General features: G+C 44.9%; 1 protein-coding gene across 1 annotated transcript; it reads left to right on the plus strand.

Annotated features, from left to right (window-relative positions):
- The first annotated feature begins 600 nt into the window (after nucleotides 1–600).
- On the plus strand, nucleotides 601–8,711 carry PLA2G1B (phospholipase A2 group IB). Its single transcript, XM_063913124.1, has 4 exons — nucleotides 601–689; nucleotides 1,959–2,118; nucleotides 7,995–8,122; nucleotides 8,519–8,711. Exons 1-4 carry the CDS (start codon nucleotides 656–658, stop codon nucleotides 8,635–8,637), a joined length of 441 nt encoding a protein of 146 aa, XP_063769194.1. The 5' UTR covers nucleotides 601–655; the 3' UTR covers nucleotides 8,638–8,711.
- Nucleotides 8,712–27,504: the final 18,793 nt, after the last annotated feature.

Below are 27,504 nucleotides of genomic sequence, written 5' to 3' on the forward strand. Positions count from 1 at the left end.
TCCTAACACACCTTCCTCTCACCTCTCCACTAGCTAAACCCACGAGGTGCAGACGGTTTGGGGCGTTTTTATAGTAATGTGCACAAACACTCCTCCATCACGAATCAAACCAATCACGGACGAGTGACAAAAACGAAACTTAGTAAAAAAACGCGGCCAGGAACGGAGAAACACTGCCGTGACTAAAATGTGACGCAGTCGTAAAAAAAAACACATAACATGGCCGCAAAACCACTAAATCGGCCGCATTCTACCTTTAAAAACTACGAATGACATCGACATGGGTAAATACGAAAAAGAAAAATACGACAACTTAGTAAATTAGTCGTAAGTAATTCAAAAAGTTGCAACATTACATTTTCGATGTCATTCGTGTTAGATCTTTAACCTCATTCTGAAAAATACGAATTTTAGTAAATATACCCCTGATTGTGTGGGCAGGAAACTTTACCATATCTTTTCTATTAAAATATAGAACTTCTTGTAAAGGTAGAAAACATGTTCAAGGTCCTATTCCATCTATCTGTCACGTCTGAAGTGAGAAAATGTGCACTTGGCAGCATTTAGTTCTCAGCGCTTGACGTCCCTGAATTGTGAAGGTCGTTGTATTACTATATAAAGGGGAGAGGTTAAACATGCATTTGAGTTTGCCATCATGATGCTCCGTTTCTTTGCTGTTCTCCTTGCAGGTAGGTTTTCTAGTATTGAGATGAACAATATCCCTTTACTGTCTTATATTATCAACTATCACGTGTGTCGTCTATAGAGGTTGGATTACCATAGTTTTATATATGATAAAAGCAATTCAACAGCAGTAAATGTTTCAATATAGCCTGCTACTAACAGTGATATCAAATATGTATGTTCCTTTTTTTCTGTAAGTCTCTCAGAAAGCATCTTCTCAGTCCAGGAGCTGCGGGGAACTGACAAGGAGATTCACACACCAGAGGGTTCAAATGTCAACTTGGACCACATATGCTGCCTGCTATGTAAAAGCTGGACTTGCAATTTTGGTGTTTTTTGGTTTTGCATGCAGGAAACATATGGTCTGCTTTTGCATATAGCAGAAAAATAATGTGGCAGCTTTATTTTTACACTGTATTTGGAGCTCAGCTACAAATTGTCCACCTACTAAACTAAATATGTTCGTAAACTTAAAATTTCCCCTACAGCACTGTATGGGTCTGTTGCAATATTTTAGCTAGTTTTAAAATGAATTCTAAATGACAGTAGGTGTTTCTGCCTGGGTGCTGTCACCAGTGGCGTGCAGTAGCTATACAACAGGACAACTACAATGTGACTGTACCAACTTCATTTGGACCAGAATAGATTTGCAAAGTCTGAGCCTGTGTAACTTTTAGTAATACTATGTTTGTAAAATATGCGTATATAGTAGATTGTAATTCAACATTTGTGGATTTAGCACACAGCCGTAAAAAAGAGGTGGTTTCTTCCCTTGTCCGGCCAGCAATAGCACGGAGAGCGGTTCCCATAGGCAGCCACTTCCCTGCTATTATGCAATCCCTATTTGGCTTCTAGGGGCTGCCACCGATGCAGTCCCTAGATGAAGGCTGTTTGCCAGCAGTGTCGGACTTACAGTATGCTTCATCGCTTGGTGACATCAGCTGTCAATCACCAGGAGGGCAGGGAGGAAATCAGCCTGAGACATGATGCTTACCCCCCAGCCAGACAGGTATGGAGCTGCCGCTGATTGGAACTGTTCCATGATTCAACAACTGAGACACTGTCAGTTAGTGATCAGGCACAAAATATTTATGTAGCTTGCAGGCCCATGCAGTTGCAATGGACATTTTTAATCCACAGCTGTTCCAAAGCTACAGTGTCTATGGTATTGTAAATGGCCTTGATACTAAATTAAATGTCACGTATAAATCAACAGGGACTACCCATTTCATCCCTTCCTTTCATACAGTAATGTATTCTTCATTTTGTCCTAGTAACCTGCACCTATGCCTCGCCTCACAATCGGGCACTCTGGCAGTTCCATAGTTTGATCAAATGTGCCATTCCGAACAGCGAGCCCCTGAAAGAATATAATAATTATGGATGTTACTGCGGACTAGGAGGAAAAGGGACTCCCAAGGATGCTCTGGACAGGTGAGCACATGTTAGGATGCAAGGGGTGAGACAGGGTGACTATATGCACTGGTATATCACACGGGCTTTAGTTTCTTGTACACTACCATCGCTTCTAATACTACATGATGCAGTTTTCTGTGCATAGGAAAAATAAATGGTGGAAAAATAAATGCAAGTATATGTTGGTGACAATATTGCAAGCCATCACCAGTATTGTTTTTTTAGATCTGTCCAAAACAACTTCTATTTATCAAATATTTAGCAATTTACACATAGGGTGCAAATCAATTGATTTCTATGAAATGTTGATTCACTATTCAAATGTTTTTATTACGCTAGCCGCGTAAAGCAGTTAAACCGGTCTAAATTTCTGGGTGTGAAAAGTGCGCCCAAACAGGTCTCTTTTCGCACATGCCGGCCTGTGTTTGCCCCTTGTCCCAGCTCCAGTTCAGCTTTGCCACCTTTGCCTTCTGCATTTAAAGCACACAAGCCTCCATACTACCTTGGCCCATACACCTCTCACCCTTTGCACCTTACTAGCCCTTTTTCCACCTGGGCTTCAATGTCAGTATATTACCTCTGCCATTCAGTCCTCACTGCCACCAAGGCCTCATCATCATCATCATCAAGGCCTCCCATTACTCTGGCCTTCATCAACAGACATACAGTCATACCTCCCAACTTTCGACTTGGAGGATTCGGAACCTGCGGCGCCCAAAAATGGGTCAGGCTTCAGGCGGGTGGGCAGGGCCTTGGGTGGAGGGCGAGGGGCTTAGTGCTCCCTGAGCAGCTGGGCAGCCCCCGGCTAACCCTCCCTATACTGATAGATGCATGCGCACGGCATCTATTCCGTGATCACCGGCTGCTTTGCAGAGCTGCGGGACAGTGTCCAATTAGCGGGACTGTCCGGATGCATTTGGGACATATGATACCGTGTCTGATTTACCACCTTCTCTTCAATAGATCCTATAACTAATCCTGATCCATATCTCCATCAGCATCTTATTGCTTCATCCAGTCTACCTCTGATATTCAGCTTTATTTCATTTTACTTATCTGTATTCTCCCAGTGTTTATCGTGTCTCCATATGTAGATTATCCTGTTGCTGTCTGGTGTGTTTTATCATTTTTTCCAGCTTTTAGCATCTGTCATTGCCTCACATACTGCCTACTGTTACTTCAGCCTTCTCACCCTGGAATTTCCGCTGTATTACTGCCCCCTAGATGACCACTCGGTTCCCCTTAGTCTATCATCCCTACTGGCTCCTATTGTCTCTTTTACCCCTTCTTTTTAGAATGTAAGTTTTATGGGCTGGGTGCAGTGCACCACCTTATTTCTCATATCCGTACACGATTCTTCTACTTCCTGCATCCCAGTATATTTCATGCTTAATTAGTCCTATCTGCACTTTACTCAATCTGCATCCTTTCATCTTATTATTTGCAACCTGCCCACTAGTCACATTGACACTGAGTAATGTCTTCTCAAAGCATTCAGGCAGTGTTTCTAGGAGACCTTAGTAGCCTCAGTTAACAGGAACTCCTCTTCCCTAAGTGTACACCTGCTAATCATGGTAAAATGGAAGAATGTCCCTTTAAAGTATATGTCCACTCAGAGCCGGCCATAGGCATAGGCAAACTAGGCAATTGCCTAGGGCATTTGATATGCATAGGGGCATCAGCAGCTTCTGCTGATTAAAATGATATGCGGCATGCCCAGGGGTGGATCCAGAACAAAATGACAGGGGGGGCACCACAATAGGGGAAGGAAGGGGGGGTTCGGCACATGTGCTCCTGTGAAAAGGGTGTGGCATTGTAACAAGGGGTTTGGCCTCACAGAGAATGCCATACCCATGCGTCACGCCCTCGTCTTCATCACGCTGGGGGCATGGAGTACTAGGGCAGTGGGTGACAGGATGAGAGTGCGGGGACAGTGAGTGAGCAGGGACAGGCCTGGTAGGGGACAAGGCGATGTGCGGGGACAGGCCTGGTAGGGGACAGGGTGAGTGTGCGGGGACAGGGTGAGTGTGCGGGGACAGGCCTGGTAGGGGACAGGGCAAGTGTGCAGGGACAGGCCTGGTACGGGACAGGGTGAGTGTGCGGGGACAGGGCAAGTGTGCGGGGACAGGTCTGGTAGGGGACAGGGCAAGTGTGTTTTTAGTTACAGCGTCCCTTTCTGTAATTATTTTGTTATAGTCCCCATTTTTGTTGGAGTGGTCCACCTGCTTTTGTTTTTTCTTATAGTGCTCCTCCTTTTCTGTTTTTTGTTATATACCCCTCAGCTCCTGCCAGTGTGTTTTTAATATAGTGCCCTCTGTCAGGGGCGTCAGAATGATTTCACGCTGGGGGGGGGGGCAAGTTTGAATTTCATTCTGGCGCCCCTGCTGTGGTGCCGATCTCCTCTCCTTCAAACACCCCCCCCCCCTCCCTCCCCTCCGCTTCCGCTGTGGTGCTGGTCGCTCTCCTTCAGTGCGGGAGGCGCTTACCTCTGCATCCCCGTGGGCGGCATCCAAAGCAGGGTGCGGTGTCCCCTCTTCTGTAATACCCAGCTGTCTCCTGAATGGTGATGCATTACTGGGAGAAGGCGTGGCCCACAGCCATGCCTCCTCCCAGTAATACATCACCAATTGAGAGACAGCCGGCTAGTACAGAAAGGGGCGACGCATCATGTTTGTGGGGGGGTCAAGCTGGCCTCCCCCCCCCCCCCCCCCCGTTCCGACGCCTATGCCCTCTGTCCCCCGTCCTGTTTTCAGCATCTACCTGTCCTCTGACGTCCACCCACCTCACAGCAGCAAAGCCTGCTTTCTTCTCCCGGCTCCCCTGTCAGGCTGTGGCAGTGTCGCATCCTAATTACAGCAGATGTGCGACGTTGCCGGGAGCCGGGACTGGCGCTGCTGTAAGGGACACGGAGGCAATGCACGCTAACACAGCTGACTACGCACCCTGTTACTGTATGGTATCAGTGGCAAACGCAGGATTTTCATGGGGGGGGGGGGGTTCCGTACGTATGTGTGTTTGTAATTGAGCAGCCAGCACACTGCACAAGCTGTGTGTGTGTGTGTGTGTGTGTATGTATACACATATATATATATATATATATATATACACATACATACATACACACACAGAACATCTGTACATAGACATACACACACATACTGTACACAGCATACATGCGTACACAGTTTACATGCACACATCATACACACACACAGTATACATGCACACAGCATACTATACATACACACACTATACATACATATACACAGTATATATGCACACAGCATACACACACACTATACATGCACACAGCATACTGTACATACATACACACACACACACACACACACACACACACACACACTATACATGCACACACAGTACACATGCATACAGCATATATACATAGTTACACACACACACACACACACACACACACACTATACATTTACATAGCAATACACACACTCATTAACAGTAAACGGAACCCCCTCCTCACCTTATACTACTCACAAACTACAATGGGAGCCGAAGACAGCAGCCACTGCCTCACGTAGCTCTGTCTCATGGCCCCTTGAACTGCCTGAGAGGAGCTGAGTGCTTCCGCTGCAGCTCCCCCTACAGGCAGCCACCACCAGCAGCAGCAGCCAGGTTCTCACTGTCACTCGGACGGGTTCACTACGATCTGCCGGCGGCCGGCCTCCCGGCGACCAGCATACCGGCGCCGGGAGGCCGGCCGCCGGCTTACCGACAGTGTGGCGAGCGCAAATGAGCCCCTTGTGGGCTCGCTGCGCTCGCCACGCTACGCGCGCCACACTATTTTATTCTCCCTCCAGGGGGGTCGTGGACCCCCACGAGGGAGAATAAGTGTCGGTATGCCGGCTGTCGGGCTCCCAGCGCCGGTATGCTGGTCGCCGGGAGCCCGACCGCCGGCATACTGAAGACCACCCCACTCGGACAGTGTAAGGAGCAGGGAGCTGCTTAAAAAGCTTCTCCTCGTTAAAAAAAAAAAAATTGGACGGCAGCGATGATGGATCGGAGGCCAGGGAGGGTTTCTAGGTACTCTGAAACCCCCTCCCTGCGTGCGCGTATGGGTATGGCTCTGGGCAATCATAGCTGCACATGGGAGGTGCAGCTAAAATGAAAGTTAAAAAGAAATCTTCCTTCTAAATGACAGGGGGGGGGGCACGTGCCTGGGTGCCCCCCCCCCCCCCCCCTGGATCCGCCACTGGGCATGCCTATATTCTGTTTATAGCATTTCTTATGCAGATACAGCCACAGTCTCACACAATATATAGGCATGCTGCACATCATTTTAATCAGCAGAATCTACTTGTGCACCCAAGCCACATAGCAATGCAAATAAGATGCATTTTCATAAAAAAGGTGCCCGACGTTAGCAATGAGGCAAGATTTATGAGGACACATCTGTATCCAAGCAGAGGCAGAGGTCACAGTGTTAGTGGCAGTGTGAGTGCTGTGTGCATATGAGTGGGTTGGTTGTGCAGTAGTGTTCGGAATATGTGTAAGGAGCATTATGTGTGTCATGTAAAAATGCATTAATAATGTGCAACATATGTGTAAGGGGCACTATGTGTGTCATTATGTGTATAAGGGCATTAATAATGTGCGGCATATGTGTAACAGGGTACTACTGTTGGTGTGTCATTATGTGTATAGGGGCACTAATAATGTGCAGCAAATGTGTAGGGGGCACTATGTGTGTCATTATGTGTATAAGGGCATTAATAATGTGTGGCATATATGTAAGGGACATTATGTGTAAAAGGGCATTAATAAAGGTTGTCATAATGTGTAAGGTGCATTATGTTTATAAGGACAGTAATACTGTGCATTACTGTGTGGAATTAAGTGTATAAATGCATTACTAATGTGTGGCATTATGTGTATAAGGTACTCTACTATGTGGCGTTGTGCATAGAAAGGGCACTACTGTGTCATCTAATGTGAATAAAGAGCAATTGGGTGTGGTGTAATGTGAATAAGGAGCAATTTAGAGTGATGTAATGTGAATAAGGGTCTCTACTGTGAGGAGTAACGTTTATAAGGTAAAGTGATACTACTGTGAGATGTAACATGAATTATGGACACTATCGCATGATCAAATGTGAATAAAGTTGTAGTACTGTGTGGCGTAATTGGGGTTACAATTGTGTAGCCATGCCCCTTGCCAACAAAAACACACCCCTTTTTGGGCTGTGTGCCAAATGTGCAAACTGTTCCTATGTAAAATATAGGGGGATACAAACACCAAAATAAGGACTGCTATGGGTGAGAGGTGATGGTGCTGGGAAAGAGGTGCAAGGTCAAAGGCGGAACCAGCGGTGGTGCTAGGGGGCATCAGCCAAAATCTTGCCTAAGGCATCATATTGGTTAGGGCCGGCTCTGTGTCCACTTGTGGTCAGTTTTATCACACACCTAAATGTAGAAGCCCTACGTTAACTCATACAACAGTTGTTAAAAATACTGTGACAGCAGTTGTGACTGTAATACCTGGAGATGATCAAAAGAAGACTAACCAACTGACAGACTATCCACAATAAGAACTACAGACAGGGCCATATACCTCCTACACTTAGGTGTGACCTAACACGGAGGTGTGGCCACGCCACCTTTATTTTAACCCCCCCCCCCCCCCCCCCCACAAAACCTGTGAAAAAAGTCGGGCACCTCCAACAGCCCCGGGCCTGGGTAATTAGTACAAATCCCCTTTGACACCACTGGCAATAGATCATTTATCTGTGTGAGTGATACAATTAATTGCCCTTTGATTTTACTTTAGATGTTATGTCTACAAAAATGTTCCTTTATATAATATCTGTAGTCAGTCCATTCTCTCAGCTGATATGCAGCTACCATTATTGTCCATACAGATGCTGCGAGGTCCATGATAACTGCTACTCCCAAGCCATGGCACTCTCCAGCTGTGGTGGGCTAGTAGATAACCCATATACCAGGAGTTACCAATACACCTGTTCTGGAACAAGTATCACCTGTACATGTAAGTACTCACATATACGGCAATTATAAAATCAGCTACTTCTTGTTTTGCAGCTACTGACCCTTTATGTAAAATGTCTGCATTGTATAGTTACTGAATAAGATGCTCTATTATAGTACACCAAAATGAATGCCTTGTCCAGCCTTCCTCCATCTGGTGGGAAAATATACATTAACAGAGAAACAAGCCTACAAACACGAACACGCCCATTCACAGACACACACACACACACACACACACACACACACACACACACACACACACACACACACACACACACACACACACACACACACATTATGTAAATAATGTCATCACCTATTTGATACAATTTATCTTTACACCATAAATGAACTGGCTTACCCTGAATGTGACAGTCTGTTTGTCTCTCGACAGCTTATAGTGATGCCTGTGCTCAGTTTATCTGCAATTGTGACCGCGCTGCTGCCGTCTGCTTCTCCAGATCACCATACAACCCAGGCTACAAAGACCTTGACAAAAACAAAAACTGCTAAGTTGTCTCCTCTGATATTCTGTATGATATCATCCGAACTGAGATCAAGTAATAAACATAGCGGTATATGTGCAAGTGTGTGGACCTGTTATATTGTTTCTTGTACATTTTGTATTACTGTGAAGCATGGCTTCTCAACCTTAATGGCACAACTACTGTACACATTTTCTCATTATTACTATTATTGTTGTTTATTTATATGGCGCACAAAGGTTCTGCAGCACCTAACAGAATACATAAACAAATGAGCAAGACAAGAAAACGACTGATGCTATGTACACATTATGTGATCCCATATGATACAATATCGTATGATATTGTATAATATATCATATCAGATTTGGATTTGTGTGTACACACTACAAACGATGTCTAGAAACAAAGTCATCACTGGAGTTTAAACCCACACAATATGGCCTCCTCAAGACTGCATGCAGTCCGACGTACGACGTTGCATGCTACCCGCGGGAGCGCACATCGTACGTTGGATCATGCCTACACATTATGCAATATCATTTAGGACTGAACAATATCATTCAGATTGTGGACAATACTGCATAGTGTGTATCGGCCATTACAGTACAAGACAATGTAGGACAAGTACAGGGTATATAAACATTGTTGCATCAGGGGACAGGACACTGAAATAATTATTAGGGTTCAGAAACAGAGGGATAGGTGCTGATAAAGGGAGCATGGAGTAGAAAATAGTATAAGAGGGAAAAGCACATGAGGGGAGAGGGCCCTGCTCATGAGAGCTTACATTCTGGGGAGGGGCAGACCTATTTATGAAGGTATTGTCATAGTCAACTCTCCGAACCAGACCACCACATGTATCCTGCAAATATTACAGATATCTGCATAGCCCCTCTATTTACGGTTACAAAAGCAGTCGCCATAGATTTTTATGGGAACTGCAAAAATGGCTAATTTACCAAGTTCTCCCCAGTAGCTAACATCATCTTCAGATTGCGTTATCTATTGCGGCAAACAGGCTGCAAATTATTCAGCAAAGAGGGATCTTTGAATCCATCCACAACAGCCTAGACATGCACATCTGCGGCACAATGACTGTTTGTGGTCAGTAAATCTGTGCAGCGGTAAGTGACAGCGTAAGGGCAAGCTATCAATTTAGTTTTTATTCTGCACTCAGGTCCACTCTTATTGGAACCCATGCTCCAGAAAGAGAGATTTGATTACTAATTAACAAAATTTATTTATTTAAAAAAAAAATTTAAATATATATTTTAATTTGTTAAACAAAGTTCATTACTTTTTGTCAAATATACTGTAAATGGGAAGTGGGTAGAGAATGGAAAAAAGAGGATGGACATACAACAAGTAATCTATAAGATTACAACAAAATATGGATTTCAAATTGAGCAAATTGAGAGGCAAAGAACAAAGCCCTAAATGACATTTACATCTGAATACCTGTCACAAAGCGGTAGAAAGATGAGACAGCACAGTAAGTCGACATGGTGAGAAAGGCGAGACTGGGCCATGGAGAGAAGGGAAAGGAGAAGTAAGGAGCTAAGATAAAGAGTTAAGGGGGTCATTCCGAGTTGATCGCTCGCTAGCTACTTTTTGCAACCGTGCAAACGCATAGTCGCCGCCCACTGGGGAGTGTATATTTGCTGTGCGAGGGTGCGATCGCATGTGCAGCCGAGCAGTACAAAAATTGTTTGTGCAGTTTCTGAGTAGCTCAGAACTTTCTCAGCCCTTGCGATCACTTCAGCCTGTCCGGTCCTGGAATTGACGTCAGACACCCACCCTGCAAACGCTTGGACATACCTGTGTTTTCCCAAACACACCCAAAAAACGGTCAGTTGACACCCAGAAATGCCCTCTTCCTGTCAATCTCCTTGCGATCGGCTGCGCGAATGGATTCTTCGTTATATCCATCGCACAGCAACGATCCGCTTTGTACCCGTACGACGCGCCTGCACATTGTGGTGCATACGCATGCGCAGTAGTGACCTGACCGCTGCGCTGTGAAAAAAAACAGCATGCGATCAGGTCGGAATGACCCCCTAAGATGTGAAGGGGCATGGAAGGGTGATAGTAAAGGAAGAAGGAGAAAATAAAGGGATGAAAGAGTCTGCTGGGAATTCCATCTAACACGATTGGGGTCTGGGGTCTGATCAGGGCTTAAAGTGGTCCTGGAGAAGTGGTGGAACTCATTCCCCCGCCACCCCCCCACACACACACCTCACATTAGGCGAAGCCAGGGCTAGTGCTAGGGTGTTCGCCGTCCCCCTGTAAACTATAAATTTGTGTATTACCTCCCAAGTTTATAAAGGGACAGTGGTCTCACAAGGAAGGGGCGTGGTTACACAATAGTACCCCTAACTCAAATTACGCCACACAGTAGCACGATCTTATTCCCATTACACTGCATGTGCCCAATTCATATTACACCATAGTAGTGCCCCTTATTCACATTACGTCACTCAGTAATGCCTTTTATTCACGTTATGCTACACAGTGGTACCGCTTATGTACGTTATGGAATTACTGGGCAAGGACTTGAAGGAGGTGGAACTAGTTCCACATACAATTACAGGTGGTGGAACTCAGTTCCACCTCCACCTTGTTCCCCCCGACTTTAGCCCCTGGGTCTGATGATACAAAATCCAGGAAGTCCAAACACTTAAATATATAGGGGAGTTTGTGTAACATACTCATGATATGTTCCAGGTGATATGTGTTCCACTTCTATATGAAACAACTGTGCGGAAGGAGGTTCTGAGTATTTCCAGTTTGCAACAATTAAGCAGTTGGCAGCATTACATATCTGGGAGTGACTGGGTGCATTCAGGATCGGTACAATAGGCACTGGGAGTAGTGTAATGTATCAAGTTATGAATTAAGATTCAGTATGATCTAAGCTTAGGGCAAGACTGACAGTCTTCAGGGCCATAGCTTCAGGACCTGTCACATAAGGAATGGTAATTGGCTCACAGAGAAGTAGTGCGGGATGTATGAACAATAGTTCATTCCTTGAAAAAGCATTAGCGAAACGTACTTGGGTTAGTAAAGGGGATCCTTTAGATCAGGGGTGGCCAACCAGTAAGAGACAAAGAGCCAGCAAATCTTGTTAGGTACGTCAAAGAGCCGTCATCAAGCCGAAGCGCACGTGCAAAAATGGGGTGTGACCTTGTGCCTGCTAGGCCACACCCCTGGTATAAAATACAATGAAAATGCCAGATCCACATAAAATACATTTTAAAGCCAGAATCAACATAAAATACATTGAAAAAGACATTTCCATATAAAATAATTTAAAAATCCAGATCCACATAAAATAAATTGAAAAAAGCCATATTCACATAATACACTTCAGCTCCTCCATGTGTCACTCCAGCCAGCACCCTCCTGTCACTCCAGCCAGCTCCGCGATGTGTCAATGTGTTACACCAGCCAGCACCCTCCTGTGTCACTCCAGCCAGCTCCCCATTGTGTCACTCCTGCCAGCACCCTCCTTTGTCACTCCAGCCAGCACCCTCCTGTATCACTACAGTCAGCTCCCCCATTATGTCTCTCCTGCCAGGATCCTTCTGTGTCACTCCAGCCAGCTCCCCCTTGTGTCACTCCAGCCCACTCTCATGTGTCACTACAGCCCGGTATCTGGCTCCCTCAGTTTCAGTTGCCGTAGTGCTGCTGTGTGTCTGGTTGGAGTGCACCAGTTTCCAGGATCTGTTGTGGTCAGGTGACTGAGTGTCGGGAGCCACATTTGAATAAAGAAAGAGCCACAGGTTGGCCACGGCTGCTTTAGATGATATTGTAACTATCTACAACTAAAGTATACTACTAAAGTGTAGATAATGCGGTCAGTGCAATCAAATGTATTACAATCAGTGGTGGCTCCAGAGGTAGGGCTGCAGCGTAGACCAAATTTCAATAAGGGAGCAGGCTTGGACTGGCCCACAGGGGTGCAAGGGAAACCACCGGTGGGCCCCACTGCCTGGGGGCCCACCTCCTGCTCTAAGGGTGTGTACACACGGTGAGATCCTTGCTATGCCCGATTTTCACTTGCGATTTCCCTTGAACTCCCCGGAGCCCAGATAGCACAGTTTTTGACTAACTTTTCTTGAGATCTGGACTATGTGTGCTTACGATTTTGGCTTATGTGAGATTTTGGCTTATGTGAGATGTCATTGACATGTGAGATGAACTAGATAGTACACCGATCTAGCAAGGATGGACTTGCCTGCACAGTCTATCTTTTCTTGCGATGCCGACCTGGCGGGACCACGCATCGGGAACAAATCGCGATCGCAAGGTGACTTTCACCTTGCGATCTGCACTAACTTTTCTTGCGATTTTGACTATATAGTCAAAATCGAAAGAAATTATCTCACCATGTGTACACACCCTAAGGATCAGGTTACAGACTATGCCCTTGAATTATACATCATACATATGTTACCTTATACTGGACTATGGTGCTTTTTTTCTACAGTGCATTGCTGTTATTAATCTGTTATTAATCTGTTATCATGCATGCAGCAGCTGAATTTACTGTATATATTTATGAAGGGGCCCAGACGTTGCACTCTCTAATGGTTAGTCAAACCAATGAGGAGCAGACTGGCCACACCCCTAACATGGGCCCCTACCACTGCATTACCCCGGTGGGCCCTACATGCCCCAGTCCGACACTGTAGGGGAGCCACACCTACTACCACCAACTGTCATCCCAAACTGACTCACTGGCAGTTGGTGTGGCTCCTCTATTTGAAATCTGGTCTGTGCTGCAGCCCCGCCACTGATTACAATCAATGTTGATGTTCTTACTGAAAGTTTTGAATTGTTAACTACCTGACTGTTAGCTGGATAGATAGCCATCACACTGCAGACAATATACAGTAGTGCAGTTATGATGAGCGTCTTCTACTTAGAACTATGTAGGAGATATATCAAAGCTTGGAGAGAAATAAAGTACAAACCAATCAGCTTAAGTCACTTTACAGGCTGTGTTTGAGAAATGTCAGTTAGAAGCTGATTAGTTGGTACTTTATCTCTCTCCACTTTCTCTCTCTCCAAGCTTAGATAACTCTCCCCCTATGGTGAATAAATTATCTACCTTATAGCTGGCTAGGAAGGCTATTCATTACATATGGCATACAGTGGTGCCGAGAGGCAGGGGGAGCGGGTACAAATTACCCAGGCCCAGGCTGCTGGTGGGGCCCTGGGTCCGCTAACCCCCTCCCCCCCAGATACCTGTAATGCGGCACCATCTTCCCGGTGATACCGAGAAGATGGTGCTGCACATAGAAAGCAAAGACTCTGGCACTGTGCCAGAGTCTTTGCTCTCTAGTGGCTGGTGTAATCTTTCCAAATATCACTGGGAAGATTGCGCTGGCCGGGAAGGAGGGTCCCACTTTCAGCTCAAGTAAGGTAGGAAGCGGGGGCCCTCTCCCTGCCTCCCCATGTTAAAACAGCACACCCCTATGTTAAAACGGCACCCCCCTTGTAAGCGGCCCTGCAATTATTTTAGTATTCACATATTTTTAAATTAAAGGGCATAATCACGCCTACTTAATAGTGGCTCTCAACGGCCCTGATGGCATAGTGTGATGTTATTACTCAAACTGAACTTTAATTACATGAATGCTAAATGCCTTCCCATGCCTATATCAGCCAATGAAGATTACAGTATCCAAATGATCGGTTGACAGTAAAAAGGTTGACAGGTACAAATGTCGACATGATTAAAAAGGTCGACATGTAAAAGGTAGACAGTACAAAAGGTCGACAGGATCAAAAGGTCGGCATGAATGTAAAAAATTGTGTTGCCCTTTTTTAGGTCGACCATTTCCATGTAAACCTTTTGAACCGGTTGATCTCTTGACCCTGTCGACCTTTTCCATGTTGACCATTTGTGGGCGCTCTATTGACTTTTTAATCTAGATCTAATGAATAAAACCCGGAGATTACTTATAGTATAGCTAGCTAGGATGTTATTTACTGAATAAAAAAATACAGCTTATAATCAAATGGATGTAATCATATGACACCTAAGATCCTTACCATATTATTTAAGCCAGTGAATATTACTTTGTATAGCTGGCCAGGGTACTGTCTAACTGCATATGGTACTACTACAATGAGGTAATATTATATCAAGCACAACATTTCATGCTATGTATCATTATTACATTGTAGAATCATCCAAGTATGAAATACCATTTAATACTGTAGGTGGTGTGGTATGGTATGCCGGCTGCCGGGCTCCCAGCGACCAGCATACCGGCGCCGGAAGCCCGACCGCCGGCATACCGACAGCGCGGCGAGCGCAAATGAGCCCCTTGCAGGCTCGCTACGCTCGCCACGCTGTGCTCGCCACGCTGTGGGCACGGTGGCGCGCTATGCGCGCCACACTATTTATTCTCCCTCCAGGGGGGTCGTGGACCCCCACGAGAGAGAAAAACTGTCGGTATGCCGGCTGTCGGGATTCCGGCGCCGGTATACTGTGCACCGGGATCCCGACAGTCGGCAACCTGAAGACCACCCACTGCAGGATGTCTCTCACATGAACGAAGAACAATATTCATCTATATTGAATATGCAGCCCCTGAAGATTAAATCTCCACCCATGTCATTGCAGCTATACAGTGTAATTTGCATTTACATCCAATATCTGTATAAATCAAACATAATGCTTCAATCTTAAGGGCCCTACACATTCGGCGATGCTCCGCCAAGTTGCCTGACGGCTGATACGGCCGACGGGCGACACGGCGGTGGGGGGAGGTGACGGGGGGAGTGAAGTTTCTTCACTCCCCCCGTCACCCGGCTCCATAGCACTGCACGCTAATATGGACGAGATTGTCTATGTTGGCCTGCATGTATAAGCGACAGGGCACCGACGATGAACGAGCGCGTGGCCGCACATCGTTCATCGTTGGTGCCTACACACTGAACGATATGAACGAGTTCTCGTTCACTAATGAATGAGAATTTTCATATCGTTCAGTGTTATCTTCCAGTGTGTAGGGACCACTAAGGAAACATACAGTGACATTTGGAATACATTGAAATTAAGATTATTATATTTGCAACATGCCTGGTGGTTTTCTGTACCAGTGTATAACTCACCATGGGATCTGGTGGCAGTGAGACAGACATTAACGCATGACCAACATGCACAGTGCTATTAATACCAATAAAAACAGAACAACAAAAATATTTTCAGGATATTTATTCATGTGACATTGTGAAGATTCAACTACAATATTAATTATCTCTGCAATAAGGAATTACTTACCGCACTTTATCTGGACTAATATGCGATTCAGACACTACAGTACTAACTATTTCTATATTCCTAACTTTTTCTAGCAGGATTTACCTTTTGAAAGCTATCATCTTAGTAGGTTTACATAGTAACATAGTATCTAAGGTTGAAAAAAGACAATTGTCCATCGAGTTCAACCTATTTGTGGTCTCCTATGCAGGATTCTTTGGTCTAAAATTTTTACTGATGCTGATGTCTGCCGTTGCGTTCTATCCCTCTTTTTATAGTAACTATAGTGCGTGACTATGCACCATAACCCTGGATATCCTTATCCATTAGGAATTTATCTAACCCATTCTTAAAGGTGTTGACTGAGTCCGCCATTACAACTCCCTCAGGCAGGGAATTCCAAACACGTATTGTTCTCACCGTGAAAAAGCCTTTACGCCGTATTGTGCAGAATCTCCTCTCCTCTAATCTGAGCGAGTGTCCACGAGTCCCCTGTGTTGATCTAACCAAAAATAGGTCCCGTGCAAGCTCTGTGTATTGTCCCCTTATATATTTGTAGATGTTGATCATTCATGTCCCCTCTTAGTCTCCTCTTTTCCAGTGTAAACATGCCTAGTCTTGCAAGCCTTTCCCCGTATTCCAGCGTCTCCATGCCCTTAAATAGTTTGGTCGCCTGCCTCTGAACCTTTTCTATCTCCAGGATATCCTTTTTATAGTATGGTGCCCAGAATTGTACACAGTATTCAAGGTGTGGCCTCACTAGTGATTTATATAACGGGAGTATAACACTCTCGTCCCTTGCATCAATTCCACGTTTTATGCATGCTAATATCTTCTTAGCCTTCTTTGCTGCAATCCTACTTTCGGTACTGCTGCTTAGTTTGCTATCTATGAGGACACCTAAGTCCTTTTCCAGTACAGAATCACTTAATTTTACCCCATTTAATATGTAGGTGTTATTTTTGTTCTTGTTACCACAGTGCATTACCTTACACTTGTCTGTATTGAAGCGCATTCTCCATTTGGCTGCCCATGCTTCTAAGTTAACTAAGTCGTTCTCAAGCGACTCAGCATCCTCCTCCGTATTTATAGCCTTACACAATTTGGTATCATCTGCAAAAATTGACACCATGCTCTCTAGACCTTCTGTTAGGTCGTTTTTAATCACTTGTTTTGTATATCACTTATCCCACTCCAGTGTACACCTCTACTGTTAACCAAATTTTGCAAACATAATAAGATATAAAATTGAACACATTAATAATTATTTGTAAATCGTACTTGCATTTTAGTGTACAACTCTATATGACACTTTTTAAAATGTAATTAACAATGTATGATAAATTTTAAATGTCTTTGTTGAACAGAGTGTCCTACTCTTGTGTACCACTGCCTCATTCGTTGTACTGTTGTATAGTTTCTAACGGGGTCATTGAGCTCTGATATTGGTGCCACTGCCTACTACAGAAGTCTAGAAATGTCTGACCTGAATATACTGAAAAAGTTCCTGGGTGGATTGTGAAAGTAATCCTTAAAATCACAGAATTTAGGGAAGGAGTGCAATGTCTCTTAAGATTCCAATATCCAATGGACTAATGAAGGTGGGTACATATTGCAGGAGAAGAGGGGACCGCTGTTGTTGCCACTGTATCTGCTTTGGCAGCTCAATGTGTTATGTCCGTCCAGCGGCCCACCAGGGCCAGCGGTGCAGCTGGAACCAGATGGGGAGCTTATGGGGCACTGATTGTTGGTAAGCTATGGGTCTCTGCAGGTACAGCGTCTAAGATGCGGTCTGTGTGTCCCCAGAGCCAGACCCTGCTTGGCGCTGATGGTGGGTGTGGGTCACTGATAAATGGCTATATGCGGGGATAGATGTTGAAGTTGGCTCTACTGTAGGCAAATGATGAGGAGGCTGATAATCGGTATAAGGTAATTCCACATGTATAAAGGGGTCTGGGACTCCAGGTCGACAACAAAAAGGTCGACACACCTTAGGTCTACGCCAATTGGTCGACACACCTTAGGTCGACATGGGCAAAAGGTCGACATGGACAACATGTCGACATGGACAACAGGTCGACAGGAACAAGGTCGACATGGAAAAAGGCCAACATGAGTTTTTTATGTTTTTTTGGTGTCGTTTTCTTCGTAGAGTGACCGGGAACCCCATCTTAAATAGAACTCCCATCTTAGTAAATTTACCCCCTGGTCGCAAGCAGGCTATTTTTTGCACTGCTGCGACCAGGTAATCGCCGCTACAGGGGAGGGGGTAATCGCTTTGCAGGGGTGCGATCGGCTGTGCAGTCCTTGCACAGCCCAGGACTTACTCAGCCGCTGCGATGATCCTGAAAGGAGCTGACGTCAGGAACCCTCCCTGAAAACAGCCGGGCACGCCTGCGTTTTCCTGGGCACTCCCAGAAAATGGTGAGTTGCCGCCCACGAACGCCTTCTGCCTGTCAATCTTTTTGCGATCGCCGGTGCGATCGCTTTCTTCATTAGATTTGTCGCTGCCCGACGACACCCGTCGGTGGCCAGCAACGTGCCTGCGCATTGCGGACCGCACGCATGCACTGTTGAGACCCGATTGCACAGCTGCGAAAGAATGCAGCCTGCGATCGGGTCTGAATGACCCCCAGTATCCAGAAGCTTTGTATCCTCGTTGCATTTCTCTGCACAACAGGGCAGCTTTATCAAGAGGCAAAGGTCTTTCTGTTTGTTTTGCTTGTGGTTACCAATACTGCCAACAGATACTTAACTTTGTTGATTGAGTGAAATGGGCAGTCTATGGAATAAACATAGAGAAGAAAAATCATAATTTTGTGACCACTGATATATCTAACTCAGAAGTGGGTAACCTGTGGGCTGAGACCAAAGTGGGGTTACAGAATCTGTTTAAAGGATCCTTTAGGAGGTATGTAGTAAGAAGTGGCTTTGTTGGGATTTTGAACCCCCTGCACATTGCTGAAATTTAAGCAGCAAACCACTGAATTTACAACTTTGTAACATTGATAACTCTCATATGAGAGAATTACTATTTTAATAAAATAATTATTTCTGCCCCTTCTCTGCTGTCCTACCCCCCCCCCTCCCCTCACCCCACCACCACCTCCATCAACCATACCTACCCAGGCGCATATTCCTCCTCTCCTAAGGCTCGCAGTGGGAGAAGTTGAGACTTATCTCACATGTCACATCCACTCAATATTTTAGGTGGGTTTGCCGGTGGTTCCTAAACCCGCTGCTTATTCTGTAGTCTGGATTTTTATCAGGTTTCCGGTGGTTTGGGTTGGTTGTACATATACAATAAGTTCTACTGTCCTTCTGAACCTCTCTGCTGCCTTTGACATCGTGGATCATCCTCTCCTTCTCCGCACACTCCAAAACATTGGCCCAGTGTTTCCAAATACGCGCTATAGCGCATATTTTACTCGACATTGAGGATCGGGAACTCACCCTTTCAGAATGGGTGGGTCCCCGGGGACGTGCTTCAGTGGGATTGGCTACAGCCATATAGCCTGTGCACCATCCTGCAGGAATCCTTAGCAACGCCCTGGTCAGAGATGTGGCCCCCTAACGCGTTTCACTGTCACTTGGCAGCTTTATCAAAGGTGATATAACATTGGCTCATCCCCCCATATATAGGGGCTACAATAAACACACATCATTATCACCAGGTGGAATACCCGTCTGAAACACCACTGGGGACTTGGTAACTATACTTCTCAAGCCTGGACGCCATATCATTTATGCATACGTATGCTCTGCAGGACTTTTTTCATCTTCCAGCAATAATTGCATATGCCGGCATTTTGTACAAAGACTGCCCTGAAGTGACTAATTGTGAGTCAGAGATTGGCTTATTTAAGGCTCAGTATCAATATGTTCTTTTAGGCATAATTTGTGCCACATTGTCTTAATGGTTTATGTGCATCTGTGTATTAATTTTAACAAATATAAAACTATGAATTTTTCATGTAAGTGCAGTTGGTAGTTCTTGTTTGTTCATATTTTATGTTATTGGGGTGAACGACTATCACCTCCCCCAACAGCAGCTTAGAGAACCAGCTCGGTTACAGCGCCTGTTCTTTTTACCATTTCTGGTAGATTTACTTTTCTTTTGCTCTAGATGCTAGAGGGGCCGCCGACAGACAGGGAGTGATTGGGGACGGGGTCAGGGTGTGCTAAACACTGATCAGTATTGCGTGGCCCACTCTGTGTGCAGTGTGCCGTGATCCCTGCCGCCTCTTGTTCATGTGCTGGCGGGCGGTGCTGGTCAGGCGTAGAGTTTGTGAGGTGTCCATCGTTTTAGCAGGGTGCAGCGCCCTGGATCTTTTTTACATTCCGATATGCACCCTGCCAGTTGTGCGAGTGCCGGATGTTTAGTCCCGCTTATTATTGCTGGCGCGGACCTGCTGCCCCCACAAGCCGGCACTGCAGCCTGTACTCACGGGGGCTGAGCTTCATGCACAGACTCCGGAGACCCAGGACCAAGTGACTCCCGCCTCTGTACTTAGTGTCATCCTGTGCAAGCAGACAGGCTACCCTAAGCAGCAGCATGAGTGATAGCGGAGATGGTTGAGGAGGAGGTGGGCTGTTGCTGTTCTTAATTTGCCTCGAGAGCAGTTGCATGACATGACCTGTGTGACCCACTACCAGCTCCAGAGCCCACCATCTCTTCCAAAGTAACTCCCCTGCCCTGCATGGGCCAGGTATGGACAAAAATGACTCCCATAGGAAGCCCTCCATTAGAGACAAAAAGGAGTACAGTACCATACATAAACGCATCCCCATAAACCAGGGGTGGGGAACCTTTTTTCTACCGAGGGCCATTTGGATATTTATAAAACCCTTCGGGGGCCATACAAAAATTCTCAACGTAAAAAATTACCCTGCCCCCCAGTAGGTCTGCCCCTTAGAGGTACTGTGTGTGTGCGCCAGAGGCGCGCACGCGCCCAAAAAATGGGTGTGGCCAGTTAAAATGGGACGTGATACACATAGGCCCCCAATAGTGCGGTGCCAGATCCACAATTGCCCCCACAGTGCCAGGTATACAAATGCCCCCACAGTGCCAGGTATACAAATGCCCCTCACAGTGCCAGGTATACAGATGTCCCCACAGTGCCAGGTATACAGATGCCCCCACAGTGCCAGGTATACAAATGCCCCTCACAGTGCCAGGTATACAGATGTCCCCACAGTGCCAGGTATACAGATGCCCCCACAGTGCCAGGTATACAGATGCCCCCACAGTGCCAGGTATACAAATGCCCCTCACAGTGCCAGTTATACAGATGCCCCCACAGTGCCAGGTATACAAATGCCCCCACAGTGCCAGGTATACAAATGCCCCCCACAGTGCCAGGTATACAAATGCCCCCCACAGTGCCAGGTATACAAATGCCCCCCCAGTGCCAGGTATACAGATGCCCCCACAGTGCCAGGTATACAAATGCCCCTCACAGTGCAAGGTATACAGATGTCCCCACAGTGCCAGGTATACAGATGCCCCCACAGTGCCAGGTATACAGATGCCCCCACAGTGCCATTTATACAGATTTCCCCACAGTGCCAGGTATACAGATGCCCCCACAGTGCCAGGTATACAGATGCCCCCACAGTGCCAGGTATACAGATACCCCCACAGTGCCATGTATACAGATGTCCCCACAGTGCCAGGTATACAGATGCCCCCACAGTGGCAGGTATACAAATGCCCCTCACAGTGCCAGTTATACAGATGCCGCCACAGTGCCAGGTATACAAATGCCCCCCACTGTGCCAGGTATACAAATGCCCCCCCAGTGCCAGGTATACAGATGCCCCCACAGTGCCAGGTATACAAAAGCCCCTCACAGTGCCAGGTATACAGATGCCCCCACAGTGCCAGGTATACAGATGCCCCCACAGTGCCAGGTATACAAATGCCCCTCACAGTGCCAGGTATACAGATGCCCCCACAGTGCCAGGTATACAAATGCCCCTCACAGTGCCAGTTATACAGATGCCCCCACAGTGCCAGGTATACAAATGCCCCCCACAGTGCCAGGTATACAAATGCCCCCCCAGTGCCAGGTATACAGATGCCCCCACAGTGCCAGGTATACAAATGCCCCTCACAGTGCCAGGTATACAGATGTCCCCACAGTGCCAGGTATACAGATGCCCCCACAGTGCCAGGTATACAGTTGCCCCCACAGTGCCAGGTATACAGATGCCCCCACAGTGCCAGGTATACAGATGCCCCCACAGTGCCAGGTATACAAATGCCCCCACAGTGCCAGGTATACAAATGCCCTCCCCCCTCCCCTCTCCCCTCCGTGCTGCTTACCGTTCTCCTTTCGGCGGGACACGGAGGAGAGCGCGGCTGTCGGGTGGGAGCGGCGGCGTGTAGTACTTCAAACCAGCTGCCGGTTCGAGAGCCAATCAGAGCTCGCGGACTAAGCGGTAGCGTGTCTCACTGACACAAGCTGGTGGGCCGGACCAAATGGCATATAGGGTCTTTCATCAAGCACTCACGAATGAGGTGTTGAGTTTTGGTTCCATACATTATTCATACTTACCATTCAGCTGAGGTACGTTCAAAAGATGTAATTACGTTGTCTTTGAAGGTTGTCCTTGATCCTTCTTTTCTCTTTTTAGATGTTTCCAGTGTTTGCTCTTATTAGCTATGTCCTGCACATGTCTATCCTGTTTATTATGTGAGATGTTGCTTATATCTAATATAAACAAGTAAGAATGTTTACTGATAAATTCTTATACAATTATAGATGTACCCCTGATGAAGTCTTGGAAAAAAGATGAAACGCGTTGGGTTGTCTTTTTATGAAGTCATTTTATGAATCAGTATTAAGGAGAAAGAGGAAATTACAGAAAATTACCTGCATTTGACTGTAACTGTGAATGTCGATCTGTAAGAAGTGTGAAGTGACTTACCACACCTCCTCTGTACAAATATTGACTTTATGTTTATATAATAAAAGTTTTTAGATGGAACATGTCACTAATATGTTTTGATATTGGAACCTATTAAGGGTTCTGATTACAATATTGGGCACTGATATTACTTGTTGGCGCCAATTCTTCTATTGTTCTATATTTCTACTTCCAGTTCCTCCTAACAGTGAATTTAGAAGAATCAGGCAGCCATTCATATATCCAGTGCAGTAATTGCACTAAGTATACTACACTTATTAGCGCAGAAGGAGAGTATTGGTTTGATATATATATATATATTATATATATATATATATTGTAAATACCAAATTGCTTTCTAACAAATATTTAAAATGCCCGCTCTAATATATATTGTAGACGCCTGCACATCTTATTACCATGTGCCATGAATGTGCGCTACACATCACAAAACACTGCATCCCATAAGAGAAAACAATACACCCACACATTATCTGAGTTGCAAAGCTCATTGATGTATATATTTGTTATTAAAAGTATATGTATTCAATATATTACAATGTACAGTATACATATAGTTACATGGTTACAATTCATACAGTAAGCAGTTAATACATACAGATACAGTTACAGTTCAGCAAATACATCACCATATCTTTCTCGTATAAAAGTCTTTCCTCCATATTACTCTCTCTCTCTGTAAATAAATACAGGAACTGGTCTAGAAGCACCTCCATCATCGCCTGGGAAAAAACAGCAACTAGCAACTGTGTGATCAGCAATGTGTTATCTAGTTTGGGGGAGGGAAATTTCTCATTCATGATGAGTCACTGGTCTGTTCGTATGCTAAACAGGTTCAGCCTTGAAGACATCAAAAGGGGCTGGCCTGAGTTTCCTGTCCATTGTCCTAATAAGAGTGATTTTAGCTTTCATACATTTAATCATAACTATTTGTTGCAATGTCCTACGACTTAATAACAAGTATCAAATTAATCTACACATTAATCTGCTTGCTTTAATACCAAATATGACAGGCCTATCTTGCTTTGTTCCAATAATACACATACATGACTTTACTCCATTATATAATGTTAAATCACTATGATGTCTGGCGCTTGATATTATTATAATTATGTACTGTATGAAATAAGTGTTGAATCCATCTCTGTGGCATGTCCGTGTAAATGCGTGTGTTACCATATATTGCTGTGCTCGCTGCGCGTATTTGCAAGCATAGCGACTCATAATGTGTGTAGTCTGTATGTTCTTTCTATGTAATATTTTTGACTTCGACAGTCCACACTTTGGCAGCAAACAATAACTGCCATCAATTATTAACATAATAAAAAAATATTTCATACAATAATCGGTGACCTAGACACAAGTATGTATTCGTTTTGCAAATCAGATGTTTGACCATATTTGGGGAAGACAGGGAGGAGGACGAGACATCCTCTATATGCACTCAGCGGTCACGGGACCCCTGGTTGGGTGTGGGACAACATTCAACCTATAGAGTATGCTGGGACAGTGCTTTGGCCTATAATGTCTGATTTGCGACAAACATTTCACACATACATGTACCTACGTCTTTGTACACTGATGCTTGGATTCGATTGAGGTTCTGTTGGGTAGATGAAGAAGACACAAACAAATCATGAAAGTGACATATAAAATTTTCATGATCTACATATTCCTATAATTTTCTGAACATTGTTTCCATTTCTGGAACGTATGCTAGGTCTGTTTAATAATTGAACAAGGGTTATAAGTAGTGTCCTTCCTACATAACATAAACCTTCGGAGTTCGGGGAGAGCCACTCATAAACCTTTATTCCACATATATTAATGAGCTCTTTATCTGCAATGTGTGAATAGCCATTGTCTGATTGTTCCTGATTACCTCCAAACTCCATAACTACTAGACCTTTGATTTTTTTTCTCTGGCTTTAACAAACTGATCGGCTAATCCTGGGATCCTATAAGGAAATCCCTCCTTCCTCCAGAACCAGTTCCAGTCCCACACTCGACTCCTCATAAAAAAAATGTTTGTCAGTGGGAAAGAGAGAAAAGAGAAATAGAACAAAACAGCTCTTGTTCATAACAAATCAATTACAATGACTGGTCTTTCTGCAATCCTTTAGTACACTCAGGTAGTGTTCAACAGTGCCGCCTCTCAGTCTTCACGGAACAGAGTCTCTGGTGATACTTTTGCGATCTCACTCCATTTACGAGTTCCTTCCGGACTACCGACTTTCCTGCAATGGGAATCGTGAACCCAAGTCTCTCTCTCGGCTACTTTCACTGGGACAGTGCTGTCAACAAAACTTGGTATGGTCCTTCCCACCTGTCTATTAGGCAACCTGAGCGTAAGAACAATCACACAGTCTCTTGGTTCACAATCAAGACAGTTAGTATTTGGTATACCAGCAATCAACAGTTTCAAGTTCTTTTGTCAAGTTCTCAAATGCTGGCTCATCTCAATAAGGTACTGTACTGTTTGGTGTATTTCTGATCATTGTGCGGATCATTCATGACATGAGGATGTCTTCCAAAAACAAAAAAAAAACAAAAAAACACAAATACCAAAACCAAAACAAATTTCGAAGAGGGTGATTCGTTAAGTGAAGATCTGGGAGTGGTTCCGATGCTACATAATACTAGTGGCAGTATCTATGATCCCAATAGCACAATCTCAAGCTTTGCTCCTACTTCTAGGGGTACCATTATCTACACACAAATTTCTGCGCAATTTTTTTCTTTGCAGTAAACACAGCAGCATCCGTGGTGGCAGGAAATGCCTCTACCCAGTTTGAGAAAACATCAGTGCACACCAATACATAACAATAATTCCTAAAGGGTGTTAACTGTACGAAGTCGATTTGTATTTCCTGAAAAGATCCGTCTGCAGGAGGGATATGGGATGGCTCTGTTGGTATTGCCTTACCAATATTCTTCCTCAAGCAAGTAAGACAGGTCATTGCTTTCTCACCTGCATGAGAACAAAACCCTGGTGCACTCCAGTAGGCTCTTACCAGCTTGCACATACCTTCCTTACCCTAGGTGAGTCAGACCATATGCCGCCTCAGCTAGGCTTGGGAGATATGCTCTGGGGGCCATTGGCTTACCGTGTCCACCTCTCCAGAGTCCTGGGGACTCCTAACCATACCCCTTCGACTTCCAGACCTCCTTTTCCTGTAGGGAACACAAATTTGTATCTTAATTTAACTGTTGTGTGTTTGCAATGTAGAGTATCATGAGCATAACTCAAAAAAAAGAAAAGAAAAAAGAAACATCTCTAGAGGAGAGAAAGAAGAAGAAAATGAAAATGAAAAAGAAAATGTCAGGTTTGCCATTCACCAACAGGCATATCAGTGCCGATACAACATTTCCCTTCACCAGTATTCTCATCCTTCCTCCACCCTTTGTGCGTGACAAGGCACACTGCAGTAATACTGGTGTTATCGTGCTGTTGAGATATACTGGGTTTGGGCAGAACTCTGAAGGACCTAGGCCTGTGGAGTTTGAACTGTACTTGGGTCCATGTATTGTACCACCCTGTGTGAATGCAAAAGATGAAGAGGAAACTGCAGAGAAACAGAATAGAGGTTGGTGACAGATGAATTTGTAGAGGTGGAGAAGATTTTATAAAAATTTGACCACTGGATTGGGCACTACGGGGAAGTGATTCTCTATTTGGTCTACTCCACTTAAAAAAATTCTGTGTTTATCGTATCGCTATTGGGACTATCCCAGCCATCAATCCAGTGTCCTGTCCATCCTAAGTTCATAGGGAACCCGGTACCTGTGAGATAATTCCTCTACCTGTGATGGACATGCATCTAGAACAGTGAAATGTAACATTAGTCTTCGTGGGTGTCTAACATACTTTGTACTTCCTGAGCGGGAGCACAGTATATGTATATCATATCTAACAAAGCTCCTGTTAAGTTAATCAGGGGCCATTTCTGCTAGGAAAAAAATAAGCAAAAGTTTAGAGGCCCCATCTTAACCCCAGCAAATTTTGTCAAAGGGAAATGTTGCATTTATTTTGTTCTTCCCATTAGCCGAATCTGTGTTTTCTATATGGCTTATGATTCCTTACTATATGTCCCTTGGTCCCATCTATGTGTTTAATAATGTGGCTTGTGTTTTCTGTCTAGGGGGTCTATATTGGCTATGTTTTCTACTACTCCTACAATCTCTGACAAAATGCCCTTCCTTCCTACAAGTGTAACATATTATTGACCATTAGGGATCTGGGGTTTGGACTGATGGGTCTTTCCTGTATGTGCTAGTATACTTACTGTCCTCAACCTCTCCACCTGTTGTTCTCTGCGCCTAGCACTATTCTTGTGATATTCAATAGCACACTCTCTAAGATTAGCTACTGTGACCCCTTTCCAATTTTGCAAAGAAGTCTGCACCCTGCCCTCAATGCCTTATTGAGCCCGTCCATTAGCACAGAGACAGCCACCTCCCATTTGCCGAATTAGTGTTACCAGTGATCTTATCCAGATGGAGAGTTTTCTATTACTGCAAAAGACAAAAAAAAAAAGTTTAACAAGCTTCTAGGTCATGCGAAGTATTCATTCAATCCTTCTCATCCCATATTAAGGGTCTGTACATGGTCCAACAAACATTTCCGAGCTCATCTTGGCTAGGGGCATTACTAGGAATGAATACTTCTTATATGGTAACTGA

Source organism: Pseudophryne corroboree, chromosome 1, assembly GCF_028390025.1.
Source record: "Pseudophryne corroboree isolate aPseCor3 chromosome 1, aPseCor3.hap2, whole genome shotgun sequence".
In the NCBI taxonomy this organism is placed as follows: domain Eukaryota; kingdom Metazoa; phylum Chordata; class Amphibia; order Anura; family Myobatrachidae; genus Pseudophryne; species Pseudophryne corroboree.